General features: G+C 42.1%; 1 protein-coding gene across 2 annotated transcripts in view; it reads right to left on the bottom strand.

Moving 5' to 3' along the window:
- The window catches only part of lrp2a (low density lipoprotein receptor-related protein 2a), a 55407-nt gene that overhangs the window by 14897 nt on the left and 14064 nt on the right, over positions 1-26446 (bottom strand). Inside the window, exons 12-57 of one of the 2 annotated variants that reach the window (XM_086266092.1) lie at positions 26091-26314; positions 25460-25666; positions 25170-25372; positions 24886-25026; positions 24489-24692; positions 23856-24048; positions 22721-22846; positions 22472-22602; positions 22135-22272; positions 21747-22028; positions 21369-21608; positions 19786-19905; positions 19220-19336; positions 18747-19127; positions 18394-18408; positions 17846-18094; positions 17059-17270; positions 16790-16974; positions 16462-16690; positions 16152-16329; positions 15884-16012; positions 14963-15129; positions 14611-14754; positions 14407-14516; positions 13761-13938; positions 13446-13659; positions 13116-13355; positions 12732-12920; positions 10605-11537; positions 10360-10525; positions 10123-10281; positions 9748-10037; positions 9453-9653; positions 9239-9265; positions 9099-9134; positions 8757-8999; positions 8547-8672; positions 7382-7501; positions 6660-6791; positions 5114-5315; positions 4739-5034; positions 2661-3327; positions 1404-1574; positions 1096-1319; positions 813-990; positions 54-250 (exon numbers count right to left, since the gene is read on the bottom strand). In XM_086266092.1, the coding sequence (XP_086122218.1) occupies positions 54-250; positions 813-990; positions 1096-1319; positions 1404-1574; positions 2661-3327; positions 4739-5034; positions 5114-5315; positions 6660-6791; positions 7382-7501; positions 8547-8672; positions 8757-8999; positions 9099-9134; positions 9239-9265; positions 9453-9653; positions 9748-10037; positions 10123-10281; positions 10360-10525; positions 10605-11537; positions 12732-12920; positions 13116-13355; positions 13446-13659; positions 13761-13938; positions 14407-14516; positions 14611-14754; positions 14963-15129; positions 15884-16012; positions 16152-16329; positions 16462-16690; positions 16790-16974; positions 17059-17270; positions 17846-18094; positions 18394-18408; positions 18747-19127; positions 19220-19336; positions 19786-19905; positions 21369-21608; positions 21747-22028; positions 22135-22272; positions 22472-22602; positions 22721-22846; positions 23856-24048; positions 24489-24692; positions 24886-25026; positions 25170-25372; positions 25460-25666; positions 26091-26314 (9514 nt within the window). The remainder of the gene's footprint in view (positions 1-53; positions 251-812; positions 991-1095; positions 1320-1403; positions 1575-2660; positions 3328-4738; positions 5035-5113; positions 5316-6659; positions 6792-7381; positions 7502-8546; positions 8673-8756; positions 9000-9098; positions 9135-9238; positions 9266-9452; positions 9654-9747; positions 10038-10122; positions 10282-10359; positions 10526-10604; positions 11538-12731; positions 12921-13115; positions 13356-13445; positions 13660-13760; positions 13939-14406; positions 14517-14610; positions 14755-14962; positions 15130-15883; positions 16013-16151; positions 16330-16461; positions 16691-16789; positions 16975-17058; positions 17271-17845; positions 18095-18393; positions 18409-18746; positions 19128-19219; positions 19337-19785; positions 19906-21368; positions 21609-21746; positions 22029-22134; positions 22273-22471; positions 22603-22720; positions 22847-23855; positions 24049-24488; positions 24693-24885; positions 25027-25169; positions 25373-25459; positions 25667-26090; positions 26315-26446) is intronic. The other variant, XM_086266093.1, reaches the window with a different exon arrangement.

Here is a 26446-nt window from a genome sequence, read left to right as displayed (position 1 = left end):
TGGGAAGCAGGTAGGAAGACATAAAAGCCTCAAAAAATGAATAAAAAACCTACCACAGAGCACAGCGTCTTCATCTGATCCGTCGTGACAGTCCTGGTTGGCGTTACACAAAAAGTGCGGACTGGTGCAGTTTCCATCGTTGCACTGAAACTGACCAAGCCTGCAGTGTCGAGACGGACAGGTGGAGGGCTCGTCTGAGCCGTCCCTGCAGTCCGCCTGACCATCGCATTTCCACCAAATAGGAATGCACCTGTTGAAGCAGAAGTGAGCATTATGTAAAGCTTTAAACTGCTTACTTATCCCATGTGTTGAATAACAAAGTCCAGTCCTTTACCCATTCAAATGTATTGAATTTCCTACATATAGACTCTGATTTTGAGGAAGGCTGAAAAAATACATCTCCAAACTTTCACATTTTCAAATACAAGGGCAGCTATATAAATACACAAAACCTCGGCAAAAGTATTTAAGACCTGTGAGCATGTATTTTACACAAACACTAGGTGGCACTATTCTTCAAAGGCAGTCTTAAAAAAGTGAATGTATTCAAGTTTTTGAACTGGTGGATGAGAAACTGGAAAGATGAAGAATTTTGGGGAGAATCCCCCAAAAAAGAATAAAAATGCATAAAGTCATATGAAGGCTGTAAGCAGCAGGGACATTTTTGGGTAAAAACATGGTTATAAATAATCTTGTCCTCCCTATTTCCAATAATGTATCACAGTCAATTCAAAAATTATATTTAAAAAATGTAGCAAATAATAAAAAAAAGACCAGAAAACATGCCAAAGATTAAAGAAGCTTTAACAAACCGTTCATTGTTAGCACATCTGTATTGGGTGCTGGTGCACATGGGAAGGCATCGGGTCACACCTCCTATTTGAATTGTCAGGAAATGGTCTGGGCACTCACAGGTGTGTTCTCGCCCCCCGTGACGGATCAAGCACAGGTGTGAACAGCCTCCATTGTTCACCGCACAGGGGTTGTTTACTGTTAGAGGAAGAGCAACACTCATTAAAACACTTTGGTCTCTAGAAAAACAGAGACCAGGTACGGTTTAGTCCTTGGTGAATACCTGCAACAGGATTCACTCACCAATAGGCTGCCTGTAAGGATGGTACACGTGGATGTCAAATGGTCTGTGTGTGGTGTTAACAAGTACTTGACGGCCGGAGCCGTCGTATTTGTTGCCTTTCTCCACCGTGCGCGTGTTCCAGTCAGTCCAATATACAGTGTCCTCAAACACAGTCAGGGCAAACGGGTGAGGCAAGTCTCCGTCGTACACCGTGTGTCTGTGCTGACCATCCAAGTCAGAGTATCTGACAGAAGAAATACATTCACAGAGTTACTGGCTTCCTCTTACGGCAGGGTAAAAGAATCTGCCTGTTTTCAGGTGCACTTACTCAATGTAGTTGAGGTGAGCATCGGACCAGTAGAGCCTGTCATTTGTGTAGTCGATTGTAATACCGTTGGGCCACTCGATCTTTGTGGTGATGATGGCCGATTTGTTGGTTCCATCCATTCCAACACGACCTATAAAGGCTTTGTCACCCCAGTCTGTCCAGTACACAAATCTATCAGGGGGATAAGACATATACATTATTTAACCTCTTGAGGCCCTATATACCTTGTATATAATGTTTTGCACTTTGCCAAAAAATGTAGACTGTTTTGTGTTGTGCTGTAAAATGACCCCACTACCCCGACGTGAAGCTGTATTTTAAACAAGCAAAACAAAAAAACAAAGGATGTAACAACTATATAACCAGGTACGAACTTCTTGTTCAAAACAGAAGCTGAATTTATAGACTTATAAAGTGCAACTAATCACAAATAGCTAGCTGAAATTAAAAATACAACCCAAGCAAAAGCTCAGGTTGCAGGAAGTCAGGGAAATACTCGCTTAGCATTGAGAGTAAGTGTTTTAACCGCAATTGATGGTTATTTAAGTGCTGTGCTACATGTTTTGGCAGCAGGATAACAATGAAACAATAAATGATAATTAAAAGCAACAATAATATTAAGATACAAATAAAACATTTCAAAAAATTCTACAGTTTGGGGATTACTTAATGTTTTCCAGGTACCACAATAACAGTTATTTGCTTACTGAATGCTTCTAATCAGATCACTAATATCTACACTGTGAAAACTTTGGACATGAGTAATCTGGTCCTTGTTACACATCAAAACTAAAGGTAGAGTCTTCAGATAGTATAATTAAAATCAATAAATTCTGATAAATTGCCTCTGGCTTTACACAAAAACAAAAGGTTGTCCACATTTGTGAACAAAGGTGCAAGGAACAAAGTCTTTATAATTTTAAGTGGGCTTGAAAAGAGAAGATCTTCAGTTTTGCTTATAATTTTTTTTTTTTTTAAATCTGTAAAAACACACCAGAACTTTGTCTGCTTCTATACTAAGCATAGTGAAAAGAGCCTTAATGGAGACATATGAGGGAAAGTAAGAGGGAAAAAATTTAATAAATTTCTTTAATTTGTTAAGTTTACTGATATTTCAGAAAATCTGCCAACATGGGTTTGGGCCTGAATCAGAATGACCCTTTAGAGTGTGACACGTCAATAAGCATAAATCTGTACCAGATGGTTATTTCTGACCATCTGATAAGCAAACATATTTATTATATTTGGATTCCTCACCCATATTTGGGATGCAACACAACGCCTCTGGGGTTTTCAAAGCAGTAGGTGTTATTGGCATCCACGCAGTGTTCGGCTAGTTTCTTGACAAAGCGGCCATCCAGTTCAGACACTTTGAGACAATCCAGGAAGCTGTCCACCCAGTACAGTTTCCTGGCTACCCAGTCAACTGCGAGGCCCTCCCCATGCAGAACTCCATTAACCACCACCTCTCTGTTACTGCCATTGTTATGCATCCTTTCTATCACTCTGCGGCTCACATCAATCCAATAGAGACGCTTGTCGACGCGATCAAAGTCCGTGGCCACCACACTGGTCAGACCCTGCAGAATGAGAGAATAGGCCACCCCATCTGTTGACAGATTCCTCAGGTAGTAGCGGTTGCTGAAGATCAGGTACGGTGAAATGTTGCTGTTCTGACGGCAGCTGCGCCCATCCGGCTCTCTGAGGAAACCTGGAGCACACTTGCACATGTGGGAACCAACTGTGTTTTCACACAGTTGACTGCACACGCTGGGGGTCTCTGTACACTCGTCGACATCGTCGCACGTTTTGCTGTCAGACATGAGGCGGTAGCCAGGACGACAGGTGCATATAAAGCTAGTAGGTGTGTCGGTGCAATTGTGATCGCAGTGGTGAATGGATGGGTCTGTGCACTCATTGATACCTACAGTTAGAGAAGTAAAAGAGCCCAAAAATTAAAGTAATAAAAAAAAACATTTAACCTTTTAACTTGCTATTAATAAACAATTACCAATTACTATATTATAGTGCTAGATCTATAATCAGTTTGCTAAATTAACATTCTTGGATGTATTTGTTTGTTACAGATAAGTGTAACAATTTTGCAAAAGTGGATACAAGAGGGAGAATTTGCATATTTGTCTCTCTGAAGCTATTCATTTGAAAAATCCTATAGATATAGAATCATCATTTCTATATTAAGAAACAGTTGTTTTACTCCAGAACTTCAGCCACTGGATACATTTAGAACTTCTTCAGATCTTCTTTACTCCAAGTAAAACAAAATAACTGCAATGACGCAATTACCCTTTTGCCACCATAACACTTACAACTATGCTTGAACATTTAACTTTCATCCAGTGACTGTCATTCAAACTCAAAGTCAAATCTCATTTACACTCGGCTCATGTTTGCACACCCTGTCCTCAATTTTTATTATTATTATCATTATTATTATTATGGTAACAGGCATACATTAAGAGTCAGATAACTGTGTGTCACACAACCAGGTCCTTTAGAATCACCAACTGACCTGATAAGCAGGTCTTTGGACAGGTTCAGACCAGGCGGCTGATACACTGCTGTGCTTTTAAGCCGTTTGCTAGATTGGCTACCTCGTGTAACTACTCTAACTACACTATCAAGTACTTAAGGTTGGGTTGGTAAGTGTTCTCTGTGTTCTCTTTTAGTTTAGTCTATGATATGGACTCATACAACGCTTTTTTTTTTTATTCAAAGCACTTTTCAATGTACACATTTTTAACACTCACACACATGCAAACCTGGACAGATACATCGTGGGATACTTGGGATACTCTTCCCCAAGGATGCTTCAACATACAGATGCAAGAGGTGAGGACTGAACCACGAACCTTCTGAATAGTCAACAGCCCTCTCTAAATCCAAGCCTAGGTAAGAATTGTGCAACCAGCAAGGAGTGTAAAATGTCTATAAGTGTGGCTGAACAAATAGTATGACTTCTCTATAACTGAACATGTATGATTTCACACTAGTACAATTCAAAAAGGCAAGTCTAGTTTATATAAATATGTTTTCTTGCCTTTCCCAACAGCCAGATTGAAAATGGCTGCCGTCTTGTGTTTTTGAAAGACTAATGAGGTTTATCAAAGGAGATAATCATAAAAGAGTTTACATACCATATTTGGTGCTTGTATGCACCTGTGAACAATTTCCCTGTAATGTTAAATTATCTGAGGCTCTATTGTTTTACAAAGGTAGGAAAGCTTCAGTTGAGTCTGTTGCTGAGCATTCTTCTCAGTGAGGCTCACATCTCATCAGAGCGAGGAAATGCTGTCAAAATACTTTTCACTCACCGCATCCTTTCTCGTCGCTGTTGTCAGAGCAGTCATCACTCCTGTCACACACCTGGCTCAAGGAGATACAGTGACCATTCTCACATTTGAACTCCCCCGGGGGGCAGGTGGGTGCTGGCGTGTGGCACATGTGCTCCAGCTCATCGGACTCATCCCCGCAGTCGTTGTCGCCGTCGCAGACAAAGTCACGTGACACACAGCGGCCGTTCTGGCAGGTGAACTGATGTTGCTGGCAAGGTTGGTACGTGCAGCCCTGCTCATCGCTGCTGTCTCCACAGTCGTTACGACGGTCGCACCTGATTTGAAGAGCAAAGAAAATGAACTCAAATTTCCAGTCAGACTCATCACAGATGATATCCCAGCGTTCCTTCTAACCTGTAAGAGCTGCGTATGCAGAGACCATTATTACAGGTGAACTCGTTGATGCCGCAGGACCTGCGCGTGCAGTTTTGACGCTCATCTAAAGCATCCGCACAGTCCGCATCGCCATCACACACCCAGTCACGGGGAATGCATTTCCTCTGAGGTGGCCTGTTGTTCACACATGTGAACTCTGCACTTGAACACGTTCGATTGGCTGAAAAAGACAAACAAAACAGGCAGGGGCTTTACAAGAAGTTAAATATTGAATGCGGTGACCCAGCGTCAACCTACATATTTTGTGAATCCAAAAACATTCCAAACTGTATTTCAAAACATGCGGCTATGACCACAAATTCTTTATCCGTCTCATGTGATCACTTCACATTGTTTGAAGTGAGTCTCCTACAGCGCTGAAGTCTTTAGCTTCAGGCATCTTATTTTTGGAGCGCATGTCGGTGAAATATAAGAATCTTGATCCACCTTGAGCCAGGAAGCCAAAGAAAGGAGACATGCACAAAGTAGCGAGTGAAGCAGGAGAAATTAGGAATGTCATCTCCTTGGACTGGAGACCTTCTACAGGGCACTTAGATGCTGGCAGCTCACTTCCATTGTCCCTACAAACAACACTCACCCAGTGGTGTGTACCTAAATCAGTATCCCGAATAACAACAGGAAGCAGGAGGGGGCAATCGAGAAGTGGTGGAGAACAAGAGGATGGTCTTCGAGGCGGGATGGGGCGGTAAAGAAGTGAGAAGACGTAGTAAAATAATTAAGCAGAATTACCAACTCGTGGCTTAATACCTCTGCAGTCAATAGGATTTGCTCTTTAACTGAGTCAACGGTGTAGGGACGAGCCTTCCATTTTCATTTTGAGTTATTGTGTAAAGTTATGTTCAATAGCGTGTGTTTTAAAGCATTACATCACACCAGAGTTGACCTTTAACCTCTTGGATATTAAATCTTATTTAATCATTTTATCTTGTTAAACATTTCTGTGAACTTTTGCTCGAGTGGCTGAGTGTGTCCCAAGATTTTTGTGATACTGTAGTTGGGTGAATATAAAGTCAGGTCCAAGATTTGGTTTTTTTAGATCGTGGTGACCTTTGACCTTTGAAAAGCAAATTTTAACTCTAACCACCAATTTTTCCAAATTTGTACCAAGTTGGACATTCTCTCAAGGCACTCGGGCAAGCTCACACTCGTGATCGTGGCAAAATTTAGTCGAGATTTCAGGTTATTATCTCATAATTTTACTCATGGATACCCAGTTATTTTTTAACTGCTGGACAGCTGCCATAGTTACTAGTGCCAGTCTTCTTCTTCGTGTTCTTTTGGATGCTCCCTTTAGGGGCTGCCATAGTGAATCATCTGCCTCCAGGTGACCCTATCCGATTATTTCTCATTAGCTTATTGGATATAGCAAAGATGACCAACTGTCCTCAATGACCCATGCACGGACCAGCACTTGTATCCATGCTGGTTACAAACACAAAAAGGACAAATAGAAAAAAGAGTGAATGAAAAAGGGGGAAAGGATATAGGACTAAAGGACACATACCACAGTTATGTCTCTGATCTTCATCACTCATGTCACCACAATCATTGTCCCCATCACAGATCCAGGACGAGGCAATGCACCGGCCATCATCGCAGCGAAACTGGTCTGTGTTGCAGGTTCGGATCAATGTGGCTGCAGGCACAAATCACACACATTAAAATGTATATAATACACCAACATGAACACAGTGTGGCGACTTTATAACATATGCCAACTCGTTTCTATCCAATGTAAATATGTTCACTCCCTGTTTTTTTATTTTTGTAATTGCCAATTATCTCAGGTACTTCCCCCATCTGCTTTTCCACTAATAAAGAAGGCACAATACAACACTGGCAAAGCTTTCAAAATAGTCATGGCAACTCCACATTCCCATGCATGGTGAGCTATCTAAACAAAAGCCAAAGTGAGGCTCTGTAACCCCTGGTGGACAAAAGGAGGGGGAGGTGCTGTTTGTCAGAGGACATTGAGGGGCGTCACCACACAGGAATGCAGCACACAATAGGAGGCCTGACTGACCACATCATCAACAAAGAAATACACCACTGACTTGCAGTCCCCGCTACATCACTCACGGAGCTCTCTCACACAGCACACAGATGCAGATTGGCGGAGAGGCATAAACACACAATAACAGAGCAGCTGATGACGGGGAAGGGGGCAGACACACAAAGCCAAAAGGCCCATTTTGGTGGTGAGAGAGTTTTTTTTGCAACACTCACTACAGGAGAGGGGTTCATCAGAGCCGTCACTGCAGTCAGCCCCTCCATCACAGTACCAGTGGGCGGGGATGCAGCGGCCACTCGAGCAACGGAACTCGCTCTGGGAACATGTGGATTGAGCTACGGAGAGGATGCAGAAAGTCATGAAATCTCTTTTTATTTCTAATATCATTCTGGCTCATAATGAATCTTTTTGAGGATTAATATACAGTATGCTGATTTGTAGAATCTGGGAGCTGAAAAGTAAAGATCAAATCATTATGTGACAACCTACTAGAATAATTACTTATTCATATTTTTTAAATTGTTTTCTCACATTGTATTACAGAAAAATGGTTGCAAATAAAAAACTTAAATATCTGAAAAACCAATAAGTGTCTGAAGTAACATTATGATGCCACTTGTACAATTTTGTGTCAAACAGCAAACCTACATAATATTCATTATCTAATTGCAGTACCTGAATTCTCTATCCGCTTCCTAGACCATACAGCATTTTACCTCTTTAGGGTTGTAATAATGTAATACAATATGTCAGATGTTATTAAATCATTACGTTGCCTAGCAACCACCCAGCAACGAACTAAAATGACCCATTTTTAGCACATAAACAACATCTGCCTCTCCTATTTTTTATTTCATTCATTCTTTTCCTTTTCTTAATGTGATTAAGTATATCATTTTGCCAACACCACAAACATGCCGATGGAAATGTACTAGTAATAAAAACACAGGAGAATAGCAGAATGAATGAATGAATGAATACATAACATAAAATCCCAATACATCAAATTATAGCTACGTACAATGTAACGCTCCACCTGTCCGGTCCAAGTCCATTTACTTATCCTTACAGAAACTGTGGGCTGGTACCAAAGTTTAAAATAACAATTTGCCTGATGGCACATGCTGACAATTATATTTCTTTAGGTTACTTATACTCACTCTTTTCTTCGTTGTTCCACGGGAAACAAAGGAACGTAATTATAAATGAATAAATGTTTTTTCACTTGTTTTTCTTCATAAATTAAATAAATGTTATTAATAACACCCATGTCTTTTCTCCTACTTTGGCAGAGATTTTTAGCAACAGCAACAGTTACCTGATGCAGTTATGCATCAGGAAAAAATAACAACTTGATCCTGATATTGTTGTTGAACTTACCACAGTGTGTAGGACTCTCATCACTCATATCCCCACAGTCGTTGTCTCCATCACACAGATACGAGCGTGGGATGCAAATGTTGGTAGACTGACATTTTGTTTGCTCTGGCTGGCAGGTTCTCTCCGCTGAGATGATCGCAAATGAAAGCACATTTAATGCAAAAACAACTTCCAGTACTTTCCTCTATGTGGCACACTAAGGATACTCACGGCAGTTTCGTTCATCAGAGGTGCCATTGTCGTAGCAGTTGTTGATACCATTGCAAACATAGTCCTTTGCAATACAGCGTCCGTTGTTACAAGCAAACTCTGTGTTTGGGTCACAAGGTCTGAACAGACAGCCCACTTCATCGCTATTGTCCCTGCAGTCATCATAATGGTCGCAGCGGTAGTGGTAGGGCACGCATCGCCCATTGCCACAAGTAAAGACCGTAGGCTCACAAGTGTGGAAGGCTGCCAAACAGAATCGAGATGAGATCAGAGCTCTGGCCAGAAGAGTGAGATTGAAGGAAATGGGGGCTTGTACACTCGACCATTAAAAGCTCATTTTACCTGACAAGGCAATAAAGGATGACAGCAACTGTGGGACTGCATGCAAAGACAAGTATATTGATTCATGTGTTAGTACTGATTTGTGTTATTGCTCAAGACGGTCATTGGAAAAATAATCATAAATATGCAGGAATACACACCAGCGTAGCTGAGGATTGTTTTATGTCCTTGGAAATAAAATTTTAAAGCAGAAAAAGAGCATTTGTTAGAATTAGTAACTTTAAATGATTAAGAGTTGCATTTAACAGAGAGGAGAAGGACCTCAGGAGGGCTCTATAAGGACTGCTGTGAGAGTGAGATTGTTGGTAACCCAATAAAACTCGTGACAAATTTAGGATTACCGTGAACACCTACCACAGACTCTTTCTAACTCGTCACTTCCATCTCCACAATCGTCGTCATTGTCACATTTCCACTGGGCTCGAATACAGCGGCCATTCATGCAGGCAAACTGCCCTGGCTGGCAGCGAGTCCCATTATCAGGGATACAGTGTTTGTTGTCGGCGAGGTACCAGCGGCCCTCTGATGGACACCGACACTCAGCTCCATTAGGTCCTAACGTGACAAAATTGCAGAACAGTTTGTGTTATTCCTTCTCAATTAAGGCACTAGAAGAAAAACATGCTCGAGACAAAGGGGTTTCTTGTACCTGGAGTACAGATGTGGCTGCAACCTCCATTAAACTGCTGGCAGGGACTGTCACACTGCTGCTGCTTTCTGCCAGCTAAAACGTGGATGTCCATTGGTCGAGATGGAAGGTTCTGGATCATAACCCTCTGGTCAGAACCATCGTGTTTGTTGGCTCGGTAGATGCTGCGGGTGTTCCAGTCAGTCCAGTAGATGAACTGGCCAAACATGGTCATAGCAAAAGGGTAGATGGCTGTGCTGACAATAACTTCACGGTTGGAACCAGTAAGAGAGGATCGCTCAATCTTCTGTCTGATGGCAGAGCAAACAGATTATAATGGCAGTTGCTGCAGATTAACAAGACAACAAGATAAAATAAGATTTTTTCAGCTCTTACAAGCTGGCATCTGCCCAATAAAGCCTCTCTTCTTCATAGTCCAGGGTCAGGCCATTGGGCCACACAAGACTACTGTTCACGATCTCTATTCTGAAGTTTCCACCTAAGGTGGCACGCTCAATCTTTGCATGGGTTCCCCAGTCTGTCCAATACATGTATCTGTTGAAAGAGAAAGATTCATTTATAAATGTGCCGTTTAGTCTTACGAACGAAGATAGAGTGCTGTGTAAATCTTACCCCCTGCAGGGATCTAACATGATGGCCCTTGGCCTGGACACATGAGCAATTATAGTTCTTTGGGAGCCATCAACAGACATAGAGCTAATGCTCTGGTTGACATAGTCACTGTAGTAAATTCTTCTGTTTATCCAGTCATAAGCAATGCCATCAGGAGCACCAAGATCTGTCAAACCACAGAGATCACAACGCCATGAGCAACGCATCAACACAACTAAACTTACCAACATGAGTGTAAAACATACCTGAAGCCACCACTACAGGAGCCGAGATGGGAGAGGACAGGCTGATGTAGCTGATCTTGCTTGATCCTGCACCGGAGCTCTGGGTAAAGTAAATCCTTCTGTCCACGATGTCAAAATCCAGTGCCACAGAAGTACGAGGCACATTGACGACAGGGAAGGGCAGCGCATGGTCATCCGGATCGAGTCGCAGACTCCGGACAGTGCTCTCCGTAGTATAGATAAGGTAATCGTCCCTTGACACCACACAGCTTTCTCCATCTGCTCCAAGATTCCCAAAAGCACAGCTGCATTTTTTATTCTGACTGCCTGCATTAGAACCTGGGAGAGCAAAGCAGAAGTGGGCACAGCCTCCATTGGCTTCCAGGCAGGGGTTGTAGTTAAGCGCTTGTGCACTACTGGGCTGGGTTCGCTGGTCAAAGATGGTAATGTCCCTCAGCATATTGATATTGTCTCTAATGACAGCTGGCTGCTCTGTGTTTCCTGGCACTTTGCTTGCTTGGAACACCTTCTTCAGGTTTCTGTCCACCCACAGGATGTTATTCTCAAACACTGTAATCCCGTAAGGAGTTGGGTAGCGGCTGCCATACCTGACTATTTCTGTCTCTCCTCCTTGGGGGCTGACTCGAGCAATCATATCCAGAGAGTCATCGACCCAGTAAACATAACCAGTTTGAAAGTCCAGAGCGAGGCCTCGAGGCGTGATGATCCCTGAAGATACTAAAACCGTGCGATTGGTTCCATCCAAGAGCGCGCGCTCAATTTTTGGGTTCTGACCATAATCAGCCCAAAATAAGTATCTGTTTCTGGGGTCTACAATGATGTGGCGTGGCATGTCCACCTGGGTCTTGAGCAGCACCCTACGGAAAGTTGTGTTCAGGTGGAGCACCTCAACATACGTCTCAGTCAGGAAGGCATTGGTGAAATACAAATTCCCTTAAGAGACAAAACCAGTAAAGTGTGCATTTAATATAGTATCAACTCCAGTCATGTTAAGATAGTTTTGAAAGAAACTGGTCGGTCATGCTTGGTGTAGCAGTATAAGTTACTGGGATGATTGTGTTATCAGTACAACATGGTAACTGGACTAGCATTTATAGTCTTTTTCTAGTCTCGGCTCTTTCACATGTTTTCTGCCGTTCATTTTCTTGAGTGTAACCAGCATTTTGCAGCTTGTTGTAAATCCTGTGTATTTACAATTACTAACCTACCTCCTTGACTGCTCTCGATTAGGTAAGATGTTGTGAAGTTGTTTTTCTTTATCACAGAAGTAACTGTGATATTGTGCATGTTAGTTGTCTTCTGTGGTCTCTCAGGCCTTTTTGTGTTGCTGAGTTGGCCAGTGCATTCACTCTTCAACACTCTGAATCAACTGAATCAACTTCAGATATTATCTCTGCTTCATTTGTCATGAAATAACAAGGCAATGGGCCTCATTTGACCGTGAAGCTACTTGTCAGTCAATTGTCAAAATTATTTTTGAGCCTCTGAAAATAGAAGACTGTGGGTAGAAATGGCCACAATTCCTAAACAGTCATTGCAAAAATTCAGCAAAGCTCCTTGAATTAAAGCTGAAAGTCTGCATTTCAGTGAAGTCTTCACTGTTTTATTTAAAGTCCACTGTGATGGAAACTGAGAGGAAAATAACAGACAGTGTGACTGTCTACAAACTACTACAACTCCATAAGAAGGGACTGTGATCTATTTGTAATGTATTGTACATATATTTATTACTCTCAGATTTAGCCATTCTTATATTTTGCTTGTTTTATGTTATTGTATTTTTAATGCTTTACAGTTATTGTATTTTTTTTCTCTGTTGCTTGTGAAGCTCGCACACAAGAATTTCACTCACATGTACTGTACCAGTGTACCTGCACATGTGATGTGACAATAAAAGTGATGTGATGTGATTTGATGTGATTTGATTTGATGTGCTAGAAGTTAAATGAATCTCACTGCTGCAGAGTATTGCTTAATGCTAAACAATAAATGACCTCTATAGGAATTAAAGATGCTAAAGCCTAGGTACAGAATACATCCTGTAACACAGATTAGTTTGCTGTAAACCCATCTGCACATTACTTGTGTGGTAAACAAAACATGTGCTTAAATGAATGAACGGCATACCTGCCACCCAGTCGACACCAATGCCTCGTATCCCGTTGCGTCCGATTCCAGATGTCACAATGCTACGTAATCCTGAGCCATCTGGCTTGATTCGTCTGACCCCGTTCTGTATCGCCACAGTGCTGCTGAAGTCACACCAGTAGATGAAACCAGAAGCCATGTGGACATCAATGTGTAAAGCATTACGGCCTGTAAGAGGATAACCCAGTCATTAGAGGTCATTACTGTCTCTTCAGAGGGAATGAATGCAAACAAACAACAACAGATCACTAATTTATTTAGTTGATTACAACAAAGACTAACCCACATTTTAAAAACGTTATTACTAATTTTATTATAACCTGCATAGTTAATTATGTATGCAACAGTATTACAATCTCTGACCTCTTCCAGCTACTGGCACCATGGCCTCAGAGTGGTCTGACCCTTCTAGACTGAAGCCTTTAATAGCAGACAGAGTAGAGATGACGACGTAAGACTGGTAGGGAGAGCAGGTCCTGTTGTCGGCATTAACTTTAAAACCTGTGGCACATGCACAGGTGAACAGACTCTGTGGCCGAGGCAGACAGAGCTGTTCGCACGCTCCCACGTTGTTTGTGCAGCCATTAGATGTACCTGCAGAGGCTGAGAGCGTAAACAGAATCCAGTGAGACTAAAGAGCAACAGCAAAGATAATATAGGCAGTGAACTGAGGCAGATCTGTGTGTTACTCACTCTCTCGAAAATGAACTTTCAGAACTCTGAGTCCAGACACGTTGTCTCGCATCACGACCTTGTTGGCTCCTGTGGACTTGTCCACACGCTCTATCACCTCAAAGTTGCGGTCAGTGTAATAGAGGTAGTTCTGATAGACAGCCACACCCCAGGGGTGCGACAGGCCTGTCACTATGGTGATGCGGTTGCTTCCGTCGGGATCGCCACGTTCAATCTGCGGCATTTTAGGGAAACCAAAACAAATTAGTGCTTTAAATAAATTGCAAATAATTATCAGGATTAAAGCACCTTAGAGAGAGCTAAGTAAAAACCCACCACGCCAGTGCTTGTTACAGCCCAGTATAACTTGTTCTCTCGGATGTCCACAGTAATGAACTCAATGTGATCAAGATTGTTTGTGAACAGGGTGACGGGGTTCAAGCCATCCATGTCTGCAGATGCCACCTTGGCAGGGATGCCACTCTCGGTTCCCTGGTCTGTCCAGTACAGTTTGCTTAAGAACATGACAGACAGTGTCAGCGTCTGCCTTTGCAATTTAATCACAGATGCAATACACATGCATATCACATTTAAAATTTTTTAAAAGTTCTAGCAAAACAGAGAAGCACACTGTTATCGCTAAATGTATACTGTTTAAATATGAGGCGCAACAATATCAGCATCTACAGCAATAACACACTTTCTAAGCTGAATGAACTATCTTCCATTTGAGAACTCATGCCGATGAAGTCATAGAGCAGAAACTTAATGAGCACATAGTGTCTTCATGCGGGAGTAAAAAATCTTAGAAATATCTTGTGCTTGACTGCACACTGCTGGGGTTTTAGAGTGCAGTGTAGTATTCAGTAACACAAGTTGAGATCTCTCTAGAGGCCGAGCAGATGGCAATGAGGAGGCTGTTAGAGCTCAGTAGCTGTGTGGTTAAGCGATCTGTGCCAGGACTGTGTTAAATAGGGCTTACCCACGTGCTGGGTCCACGGCAATGCCAACAGGACTACCAGCGCCAGTTGGGGAGCCGTTATTCGTGATTAGGGTTTTCCGGTACTGTACCTCCCCTCTCAGCTTTAAGACCTTTGCCAAACACAAAGAGGTGCAATTATTGTGCTGCACAACTGCATTGCAACACTAGTTTTTTTTTTACTGAACATGGCATTATTCGTTTCACCTCAATAGACTGTGTAGCTGGATTGGTGTAGTACAGATTCTCTGTTATCCAGTCCAAGGCCAGCCCAACCGGGGAGCCAAGAATGGCTGCAGGGGCAAACTCTGTCCTGTTAGTGCCATCTGACTTCACCCTGTGGATCTCACCCTGAAGGAGGACAAAGACAGACATATTAACCTCAGCATGAGTCTGTATTATGTCTTCTTAGCAAGTTTATTGGCTTTCTTTTTTTTTTACAATGAACCCTTATGACATGCACAGGATGTCTCTACACAACACTTGAGTTCCTTATTTACTTTTGGGAAAAGGCATAAAGAACTATAAAGCTGTATAGTATTTCTGCACAGTCACTTACTGGGTGCTCCACCCAGTAGATGGTCTGTTCATTGTCATCAAAATCGACATCGTAGCCATTTTGAAGCCCAGCGACAGGAACCATGGCATCATTACTCTTGTCATCCAGGTTCAGGGAAATGCCATAGATGATGCTGTCTCTCACAACGACCAGGAACGGATCCTCAACTAAAGATGGAGTAAAAAAAGCAAAAAACATTAAAAAGACATTAAACGTTTTTTTTCTACAGTATGACAGCAAACCCAAAGCAAAAAAAAAGAAGAATACTTTTAAAATTATTAAACAAATTCCAAGACAGAGCTCAAAAGATTTGCCCCCAGGATGCTTTCAGTGCATGATATCTGGTGCAAATTACACATCCCTAGACATCCCTAAAAAACCCTTATCTATAAAGAGGATTGACTGGTGAAAGCTGGTTGCACAATCTGATTTGCTTTGTCATCACAGATTAAAATCAATGAATGGTTGTAGGGCATTTTCATTCTTGGATAATCGCTGGCCTCAGGGGGAGACTGTGTCCTGTTTGGTTTGAATGGGTTGAAACCTGAGATGAGTTAAGCTGGTGACCTAACTAAGACTCCTTGAACACTGAATTAAAGGTCCCTTGTCTTTTTAAGACCTTGAAAGACACGCATATGATTCTTAATATTTATAACTGGAACAGCAGTTTACAGGAGAATCTAAATGGGAGACTGTTGACAAGTATCTGGATTGTTCAGGTTAGTGTTTTCAAAGATTTATTCTCTTACCAGCATTGAGATAGCTGCAGATAAAGCAATGAAAGCGCCATCCTTTCTGCTGTAGCAATAACCACAGCTGATGAAGACCTGAGTATTTCAACATATCTGCTACATCTGATCTGACTTCCTTTTTCATCAAACTGAGTGATGAGTGTTTTCCTCCATGTGGCAGGGCGCATACCTCTGGTGCAGGTGATTTGGTCCGCTGCCAGCATCCAGCCTGAGGGGCAGGCACACGAGTAATACCTCGGTCCCACAGCAGACAGGAGGCAGATATGAGTGCAGGAGCTCCTCAAGCAGTGATTTTCCCCTGCAAGTTGTCAAACAACACATGCACACAGACAGAATCCAAAAAGTCAGGTTCTCTCATCATGTGGCCAACAAAATGGTCAGCATCAGCGGATAAAGATGAAGCAAAGACTAGATCAGGTTCAGTCTATTCATCATACCTGCTGGCTGCCTGGCTGGGTGCACTGCCACCAGACCCATGGGCTGAGGGAGGTTGAACAGCATCACTGTCTGGTTCTCCCCATGCCACTTATGAGCTCGCATCACACGGTTGATGTATCTGTCGGTCCAATACACAAAATCCTCAAAAATGGTAATTGCGTGGGGGTGTTGCAGTACCTTTTCATAGAGAGTAGCAAAAGAAAAAAAGTGTGTCTCACACATGCTATTCAGAAGAAAACTGATTATTAACATAAACGTTATCATTATAGATGTATCACTAGCATAAAGTCTGCTATCTCATACACTCACCAGGTCACTGGCCAAGACTTGCTTCCTGTTGTTGCCGTTATAATCGCAGAAGTCAATGAAATCCAAGTAGGCATCGGCAAAGTACAACAAATTGTTTGGGTAGTCTATGGTTAGACCATTAGGCCAGTACAGTTTGCTGCTTATGATAACAGTTCTTTGCTTTCCATCCATGCTGGCCCTCTCGATGCGGGGGTTCCTCCCCCAGTCGGTCCAGAACATCAGGTGAGCACTAAATCAAAAAACTCTCTCTTAATATCAACTTCTTTGGCGATGAGAAGCTGTGACCATAAAATACAGATTAAAACACACAGATCCAAATTCTTCTCACCTGTCTCTCGGGTCCAGCACTAGACCTCGGGGGTTGGTTACATTTTCACTCACTAACACAGTTCGGTGGGTGCCGTCCAGTTTAGACACTTCAATTGTCTCCAGGACGTAGTCAGTCCAGTACAAGTTCCTCCCCACCCAGTCCACTACAAGGCTCTCTGTCACAGTCACTCCACTGTCGAATATCTGTGCATTAGAGACTCATTCTTAGTTAATGTGCTTGACGGTCAAATCTGACTTCATTCAAAGCTGTTTGCAAACTACACTCACCACGACTCTGTCGCTGCCATTTTTGTGAGCACTCCAGATTCTGTCCTGGCTCGTATCAGACCAGTAAACCCGCTCAGTGACTGAGTCAAAATCTAGGGCGACAATGTTGCGTCCATCTCGAACAAGTGACCGGACTACGTTGGGTTGGGTGGTAATGTCATCTTGTACAATTTGATTCCGACTTGCCACCAACAGGAAAGCCTGACGAGAATCTATAAACATGAATCAAAATCCCTGTTATCTATTTTTCAGTTTCCATTCTTGTGCTAATAAGAGGACTTATCAGCTTTTGTGTGCAGACCAAAACCATACAAAAGACGGTTAAATAGCCCCTACTCAAATGACAATCCTTTGGGAAGGAGCTTTTGTCCAAATAAGGTCCTATTGTATTGCAAAGTCTTTCAGCGGGTTATCTGTTGGGAAGAGGAGCTCATGTCAGGCACGCTCCCCATACACAGCCCTTTGTTTGTGATTATGTCCTAATTACACTGGTGATGGGCAGTGAGTGACATACATGTTATTTGCCTTATCCTATGAAATCAGAGCAGCAAAGAGAGACAGGACAGAAGAAAAAGAGTGTCAGTCTTGCAGTCTAGGGTCTAAGCTCCCCTTTTGATGTGCCTCCTTACAAGAAGAAGCACAGTGGAGAAAGTATGTGCTGTATAGGCAAATGACTACAAGGCTGATGATCTGCCTTTTTCCTACTTTTATCCATCATGAGATTATGGATAGTTTTTAAATGAGTTGTATTCAGTGCACAGAAGGTTTGAGCTGTATCCATCCTCACCTGATGCCTTGCAGGTACGCTGGTCTGCTTCAAGAGTGTAACCATCCTGGCAGTGGCAGCGGAAAGAGCCTCTCTCATTAAAGCAGTGCTGGCTACATAGTCCAGGGGGATTACACTCATCAATGTCCTCACAAGTTTTGGAGTCATTGCTAAGCTGATAACCCACAGGGCATGTGCACTGGGCCCCAAATGGACCTTGGATACATCCATGGGTGCAGCCAGCATTGTTGTCTGAGCAGCTCTCCTGATCTGAGTTAAAAGCAGGGAAAAGACAATTAAGTACTGGGGAAAAAAAGTCAATTAGGCCTTTAATAAATATGCAGCAATCTAATAATAAATTTTAAAAAAAGCAGTCACTACATTAATTAGGTATCCTCAGAAATATTATTCTGAGCCAGAACTATTTTTATGCCTGTTTGTGGTACATAATGAATAAACATCTATATAACTATTAAAACACTAAATAGAAATGCTGCATCTGTTGAAACATGAATCAAAACTACAACTGCAGAATTTCTAGCAGTGATTGAGAGTTTGCTTGTTCCTACCTGGCAAAGGTTCATCTGAAAGTTGTGAGAAGGGCAAGAAGGGAAAATCACAGATCATTTTCAAGTTAATACAGGACAAATCACATACATGCTTGATTTTAAAATGAGAATACAAAGACAAACCGATGGCATTCAACACAAAATTTCTGTGAATTTAAGGCCCTCCTGCTTATAGAAAACAAGAACCAGAAAATTGTCAAATTAAACTAAATCAGCTGAGAGATTGATCCTGTTTCGCCATGTGATGTGAAAATGTAATTGAATTTGGTGAGGCCAGACTCAAAAATAAAACAATTAAGTGCTGATATCCAAAGATTACGGTCTAAGCTGAAGAAAGCAGAGAACAGACTTACTGCAAAGGGGAGACTCGTCAGCACCATTGGGGCAATCAGCAGTGTTGTCACACACTGTGGTGAGGTTTATGCACACACTGTGACCGGGACACTGCCACTGCCAGCTTGGACACCGGAAAGGTGGTGTGGGACAGTCTCTTTCATCACTCATGTCTCTGCAGTCGTTGTCCCCATCGCAAATCCAACTGCGGAGCACGCAGTTTCCGTTATCGCAACGGAACAGCGAGGAAGGGCAGGTGCGAGGTGGGCAGGCGTGGTGCTCATCACTGCCATCCTCGCAGTCTGGATGACCGTCACACTCCCATGAAGATGGGATGCAGCTTCCGTCTGATTGACACTGAAACTCACTCTCGTGGTGGCACATCCCTGGGGGCCTGGTAGCTGAAAAAAATTTAAATACATTAGCAAGCTAAATAACTATGCAGGACTTTGCTAGTATAACCTCTGACCACTGGAAGCATTTAAATACTTACGACAGTTCTGCTCATCTGAACGATCGCTGCAGTCAAAGACTCCATCACATCGGTAGTAGGAGTTGATACACTGGTGACCCCTGGAGCACTTAAACTCATTCATAGTGCAGTTGTATACTGAAAAAAATCCAGCCACATACATTAATGCTGATATTTTATATTTCTGAGCTTAGCTATTATGCATATAGATCAATAAATTAAGAAGCTTGGGAAATGTTTGTTGAATATTAAAGAGGATACTGTAATGCATGAATGACCGAACAAATTAATTAATTCCTTATAGGGAAATGGGCTGTATGAATAAGACACCAGTTCATAACAACTTCTCAAAGTAAGAGACCAAGCTGCAGCAAGTCTACAATTAGATCTTCAGAAGTCAAAGTGATCTAGTGAGCAACTAATATTATTAGTTTTATAACTGCAGGCAAAATGAAATTAAACTGATTTTATCAAACACGCACATGTGCTCTAAACACAATGCTTGGCACACTGCAAGTAAGCACCACACTAAACCAGCAAAGTTTATGGGGCTAGCAACTCTGTGTATAATCTAGAACGCTACTTACTGCATCCCTGCTCATCCGCCCCATCCACACAGTCCCTGTCTCCATCACAGACATAGTTAGGATCTATACAGCGGTGGTCTGGACACTGAAACTGTCCCGGATGGCACGTGTTTCCCAGATCTGTCAACGCAAAATGTTAGAAAAAAACATGAGCCTGTGAGTTCATCTCCTTCATTAGTGGGCAATGCATATAATAGTGTACAAGTCTTAGCTTAAAACGATGTTATTTTTAAGAGGAAAAACAACCATGCTTCTTCAAAATCTAATCAGTGGCAACGTGCAGCGAGTCCACAAAAGAGTCAGTGTTCTCCAAAGAAATAAACAGGATCTTATTAGGGAACTTGGGTCTGGTAGGGAGTTGATGTGCATGTTGCCTGAGGAGTTAAATCATTAAAATAATATTTATAAAATATTAATCTTCACTAGCCTACTGACTAGCTTTAACACACTCACACACACATATATATATGTAACGAAAGTTTTTTCAGAGGACTCTATGCAATCCTGTGAAAAACTAATACAACCTCACTGGTTCTATATATATTAAGAGCAAATAGCAAGCAGGTGCTGCTAATCTAATGCACGTAATTAACTGATTATTAGTGAGTATCAAAGGTTTTGCCAGATTGCTCATCTGTTGCTGCATCTGCTCATCTGTTAACACAATGCTGCAATCTGCCCAGGAGTGGAAATCTCATCAAATTCACCCTAAGGTGAGATCATAGAAAACTTAGAGAAATACAAACGCCCTCCCCAAAAAACAATAATTACATCTCAGACTCTACAGGCCTCACTTAGCAATTTAAATGTTATATTTCTTGAGAGTATCGTTAGAAAAAGACTGCACGAGTGTGGCTTGTATGGGTTCCCAGGAGAAAGCCTCTCCTTTTAAAAAATGAACGTGGCAGCATGGTTTAGGTTTGCAAAATTGCATTTAAACACACCAAAGATTTTTGGAACCACATCAAAGATTTTTGGAACATTTGTCAGATAGATGAAACCACAGTGTAGATGTTTGGCCACAATGCACAGAACCATATTTGGGCAAACCAAACACAGGATACCAGTACAGACATCTCCAGCTATCAAGCATGGTGGAGGAAGGGTTATGAATTGGGCTTGTTTTACAGCCACAGCTCTCACCATCTTTTGGTCATCGACTTGACTACAACACCTCTGAAAATCAAAGTATTCTAGAGTCAAATGTGACAGCTGTCTGACAGCAAAAGCTTAGCTGAAATCGAGTCATGCTACAAATCAATCAAGCAGCAGATTTACAACAGCATGGCTAAAAAAGAATCAAGCTGTTGCAATGGCCCAGTCACAGTCCAGGCTTCTACCTGACTGAAATGTTGTGATTGAACCTTAAGAAAGCTGTGCATAAACAAATGCCTGCAACCCCCAGTGAAATAAAGCAACGATGTAAAGAAGAGTGGGCAAAATTCCACCACAATTAGATGAGAAACTGATAAATTCATACAAAAATCAGTTACTTTCCCGTGTGTATTGTGTTGAGATACCATGATAAATCTCTAAGCAAATCCTATTTATGTTAAAGTGTTAGCTTCTTTAACAGCACTTACGGCAATCAACTTCATCCGAACCGTCGACACAGTCATTATCAGTGTCGCAACGCCAGGTGTGTGGGATGCAGCGGTGGTTGGCGCAGGTAAACTGATTGGCAGGGCACGTTCCAGGCACGTGTGTTGGGCAGTTGATTTCATCGCTGTTATCAAAACAGTCATTTTGCCCATCACAGCGCCATCCTGCAGGCACACAGCGCTGATTGGCACAGGTGAACGCAGAGGGGGAACAAGTGGTGTCTAAAACAAAAGAAAAGGTATCATCTTTAATTTAAACCATATTAACATAAGCTGAGTAAAAACCCAAAGGCAAGATTTTTTGTAGGGTTTATGTGGGATTATATAATCAACTAAATTAAAGAAAAAAAAATGCATTACTATTAATGCCACAGTTGACTTCATCACTGTTGTCATGGCAATCATCAACACCATCGCATCTGTAGCTGTTTGGGATGCATTTGCCGTTGCCACAGGAGAAAGAGTTGGCCCCGCACTGCAGTGTGGGGGGCTCATTGGAAAGGTCCTCCACACAAGCCCGTTGGTCTGGCGACAGCTTCATGCCATATGGGCAGCCACACATCCTCTGCGAGTCTGGGGCTGGGAAGCAGAAGTGGCTGCAGTCTCCATTAGGATTTGCCGGCCTGTTGCAGAGGTTGGAACCTGAGAAGAGGAGTGGAGGCTAATTAACAGGAATATGACTGACAATTGCAGGCTGAGGCTACGCATGGCAAGCGGAGTGAGAAGAACAGTGAATAAAGGTACTCACCAATCTGAGAGTTGGAGTTGAAAGATTTGACATGCATGATGCCGCTAATGCCTCTTCTGATAATGACCATCTCCCCACCGTCGGTCTTGCGCACACGTACAATGCTTCCCATGCGCCAGTCAGTGAAATATGCATAGCCTTTAAGGGACAGGAGAAATGGAGCACAGCCACAGTTACTTCATCTTTCACCAACATCTGCTAACAACAATTGTCCATTTAACATGATCATCACCAAAGCAAGACATGACAGTTTTTAGTAATCAAAACTCACTCATCATTTAGATCGAATGTATGATATTGTACTAGATAACAGGGTAACTTAAAGCTGATGCCTAACCTTCAAAAATGGTGAGACCAAATGGATGGGAGATCTGGGATATGCGGTCCAAAGAAAGTCTGTTCCGTCCATCAAAGTTGCTGTGCTCTATTTTGTCAAAGAAGGCATCCACCCAATACAGACGCATAGAACTGTGAGGACAGCAAAGCAAAGAAATATCAATTTACAATCAACAGCCACATTGAAGCTAAGAGTGGTTCATAGGAGCAACAGTTTATGGGTAAAAAAGAGTAATGGTATATTGTTCACCTCCAGTCGATAGCTAGGCCATTTGGCCAACCAAGAGTAGTGTTTACAATAGACAGCGCATGTGACCCATCACCCCAAGCTCTCATAATCTTCGCTGGCCGGTACCAGTCAGTCCAAAAAATATACCTGATGAAGAAAATGAATAGCACAACATATTTAATTCAGAAACTCTCCCACTTAAGCAAAACCATTAAACTGCATGACATGTTTATCTGAACTTTTGTCAGCGCAGAGCATTTTTGTTTATTTGTTTGTTTTTTTAAGCCAACTTCTTAGTCTTCATTACAATACTGCCTTTCACATAATCAGCTAATCTCAGCTATTTGGCACAGGGGCCTTATGACTTTGAGGCCAAAGGAAATAACAGCTTGTCCTAAATAATCATTCTTTTTAATCAAGGCAGAGTTTAATTTGTGGATACTTTATGAATGGGTGACCAGGGACCGCACTTTGCATGGGACTGCATGGCATTTTTATGCCTCCTAGCTGTATGAGCTGTATATAATTTAATCTTTAATTTCACATGGGGGACAATATGACATGAAGAGACACAGCAAATGTGAACTCTACAGATATGGTGCGAATTTATGTGAACAGCAGCTGAATGCAGTTTTTACAGTTACTAGTATAGAAAAAGGCAATATATTAGTGCAAGAACATTAGAGCATAAGGTTAGATGGACAAACTTGTAGTTTTACATTTTCCTTCAGTCCACTGTAAAGCCCTGGCAAAGAGAAGATGGAGGCATTTCCCAATCATGTTCACATATGGCTTCTTCTTTGCATCATAGAGTTTTAACCTGCATCTGTGGCTGGTACAGTGAACTGTGTTCACAGACAGTGATTTATGGAAGTTTTTCAGAGCCATGCAATGATTTCCATGATAGAATCATGCCTGTTTTTAGCACAGTGCCACTTGAGAGTCCAAAGTTATCAGGGTTATTAGCTATTTTTGGCCTTGTGCACATAAATTTCTTCACATTCTCAGAATGTTTTGATGCTATTATGCACTATAAATGATGAGATATTCAAAGTCTTCACAATGTACCTGGTGCATGTAATGGTGAGCATGAATTTGCTTTAAGGAAAAACAGACAGAAAAATACTAACAATTCGTTGATGTTAAAGTGATTTACCCAATAAGAGGATGCACTACAATGGCTCTGGGGTTATTGAGGTTACGAATGATGGCCCTCCTGGACTTATCAGCTAGCTTCATGACGGATATGCTTCTATATCGGGGGTCAGTCCAGTAGAGGTTCTTTGAAATCCAGTCGTAAGCCAGGTCCTCCACTCCGTCTACTCTGTTGGCTGCCAGTACCTCCCTGCCTGTGCAGATCAAAGCAGTCAGAGCACCGTTTAACATAGAGATGAAAGAGGAACACATTTAAATAAATAGGCTGTCAGCTTCCATTTTCCTCTTCCGGACCGGACAGAAAAAACTAGAGCAACTCCAAAAACAACACCCCTGATCAGAGCAGTGCTGTTTCTTTCTTTCTTTCTTCCTCTGTGTGTGTGTGTGTGTGTGTGTGTGTGTGTGTGTGTGTGTGTGTGTGTGTGTGTGTGTGTGTGTGTGTGTGTGACATAGTAGCTACTTTCACTTCATAACAAGAAATTCTTGGTCCTTATTATTTCTATTTTCAGGTCTTTAGGCTGATATCAGTTATATGAAATATGATCTATTTTACACGATCTGTGCTCCTGTCAGTTCCCTCCCCCATAGCAGCAGCCATATCTTTAGTTTAAATTCAGCTAGACAAGATGCTCACCTGTCCCATCCACCTTCTGTTTATAGATAATATCTTTGGCTGTGTCTGAGAAGAAGATGGCATCATCCTCAGCACTAAAATCCACTCCAACAAAGTAGGAGGGGGATCCAGTAACAGGGAGAATGATGTCCTCTTGAGTAGAGAGGTTGAAAGGGATCCCTCTTATAGCCAGCTGGCTGGAGAACAGCAGAAACTGTCTCACGGCTGTGGGTTTGACATCAGCAGACAAGATTAAAGAAAACGGACATTAGTGACACAGAGCTGAGTAGAAAACAGTATAAAACTCATGTTGATTTCTGTATACACACTATTTTTGGCATTTTAAACCAAGAAACATACTAAAGTCTGCAAAAAAAACCCAAACTTGCAACAATTAAACACAGAAATAATCTCTTACCTAAACATCGCTTGCCATCAGCATGCAGGTCGTAGCCCATGCGACATTTGCAGCGGTAACCCAGTCCTCCATTGTCACTCCTGTGGCTCAGGACACAAATCTGCTCACATCCACCTCTGTCTACACTGCAAGGGTTTGGCACTGGACACAAAAGAAAGCAATCCAGGTTACTGGAAAACTTATATAATCTCGGTAGACTTATACTTTACATTAGTAGGAACCATGAGAAGTATGAGCAGCATCAGGACCATCATAATGAAGATTTGTTTCTCTGATGGTCTTACCTTGTGGCTGCTTCAGCTGATGTATCACTGCTACTCCATGTGGGGTCTGAGATGTTCTGTAAACCACTTCAGAGCTTCTATCTGTAAACTTGTTGGCTTTCATCACAGCCATCTTGGTCCAGTCCGTGAAATAGACATTGTGCTCAAACAGACTGATGCCAAATGGATGAGGGATCACAGTACCTCCGTGAACCACTGTTTTTCTATCAGAAAAAACATTAGGGATGTTTATTTATTAGAATATATAAATGAAAAATCTTACTACTTGTTGCATTTGATTAAGTATTTACCTATGCAAGCCGTCATAGGTTGCAGTTTCAATGTAGTCATAGCGGCTATCAACCCAGTAGACGCGCTTAGCTTCTATGTCTAGTGTGATACCAGCTGGCCAGCCCAATTTACTGCTAATGATACCATAGCGGTTGGTTCCATCCATGAAGGCCCGCTCCAGGCCCGGTTGTCCATTCAGTGACTCCCAATCTGAGAAGAACATATACCTATGAAAGGAGGGGAATATATTGAAGTGGGATTATTAGATCACAGCTTCTACATATAAAAAGTACAGCACATGTATTGTCTAACAGAAACTCCTACAAAATCTTTAAAGGATTTTCCTCTTTTAATTAAATCCAGCATGTACAGAATAGCTATATGTCTCCAACGTGGGTGGCTGTACATTAATTTAGGATAAGCAATTTCTCTGTAACCACCTGGCTCTCCTTCCCCCATGAACTAAACTATTGGATTACAATAAGGGTCATCACTTATATTGCTCCTCACTAATCCACCCAGGGCAATCTGCTAATCTCACCTGCCTCCCCCCCCTCCACCCCATTATTCCATGCCAATGGAGCACGACAGATACTGAATGTGGGGATTGGGAATGGAAACAGATGAATGGAAACTGGGAGATGTGCTTACCCGACAGTGGGGTCCACCGCCAGTCCTCTAGGGTTTCCGAGGTTTTCAGTGATGAGTGTGACCCGGTTACTTCCATCAAAGTCCACCATGTCAATCCTGTTGACGCTGGCCTCCACTACATACAGTTTATTGTTCACCCAATCCACTGCCAAATTCTCAGGGTAGTCAACTGATACATTTAAAACCACCTGCATGTTGGAACCGGCCATATCCACGGAAAACACCTGTACACAAAAGATGCCATTGTTTTCAGAATATTAGTCTTTAGGTGGTCACGCTTTAAGAAAAAAAATATAGGAACATTTTACAGGCTTCATTCATCTGCTTTCTAGTGAATCTAAATATAATGCTTATCC

Source organism: Aulonocara sp. 'chitande type north' Nkhata Bay, linkage group LG16 (genome assembly GCF_057382095.1).
Source record: "Aulonocara sp. 'chitande type north' Nkhata Bay isolate Kocher_YH1m ecotype deep benthic linkage group LG16, A_spYH_male_GT1.1, whole genome shotgun sequence".
Classification (NCBI taxonomy): Eukaryota; Metazoa; Chordata; class Actinopteri; order Cichliformes; family Cichlidae; genus Aulonocara; species Aulonocara sp. 'chitande type north' Nkhata Bay.
Note: the sequence above shows the minus strand (reverse complement) of the source record. Positions and strands in the feature narration are given on the sequence as shown.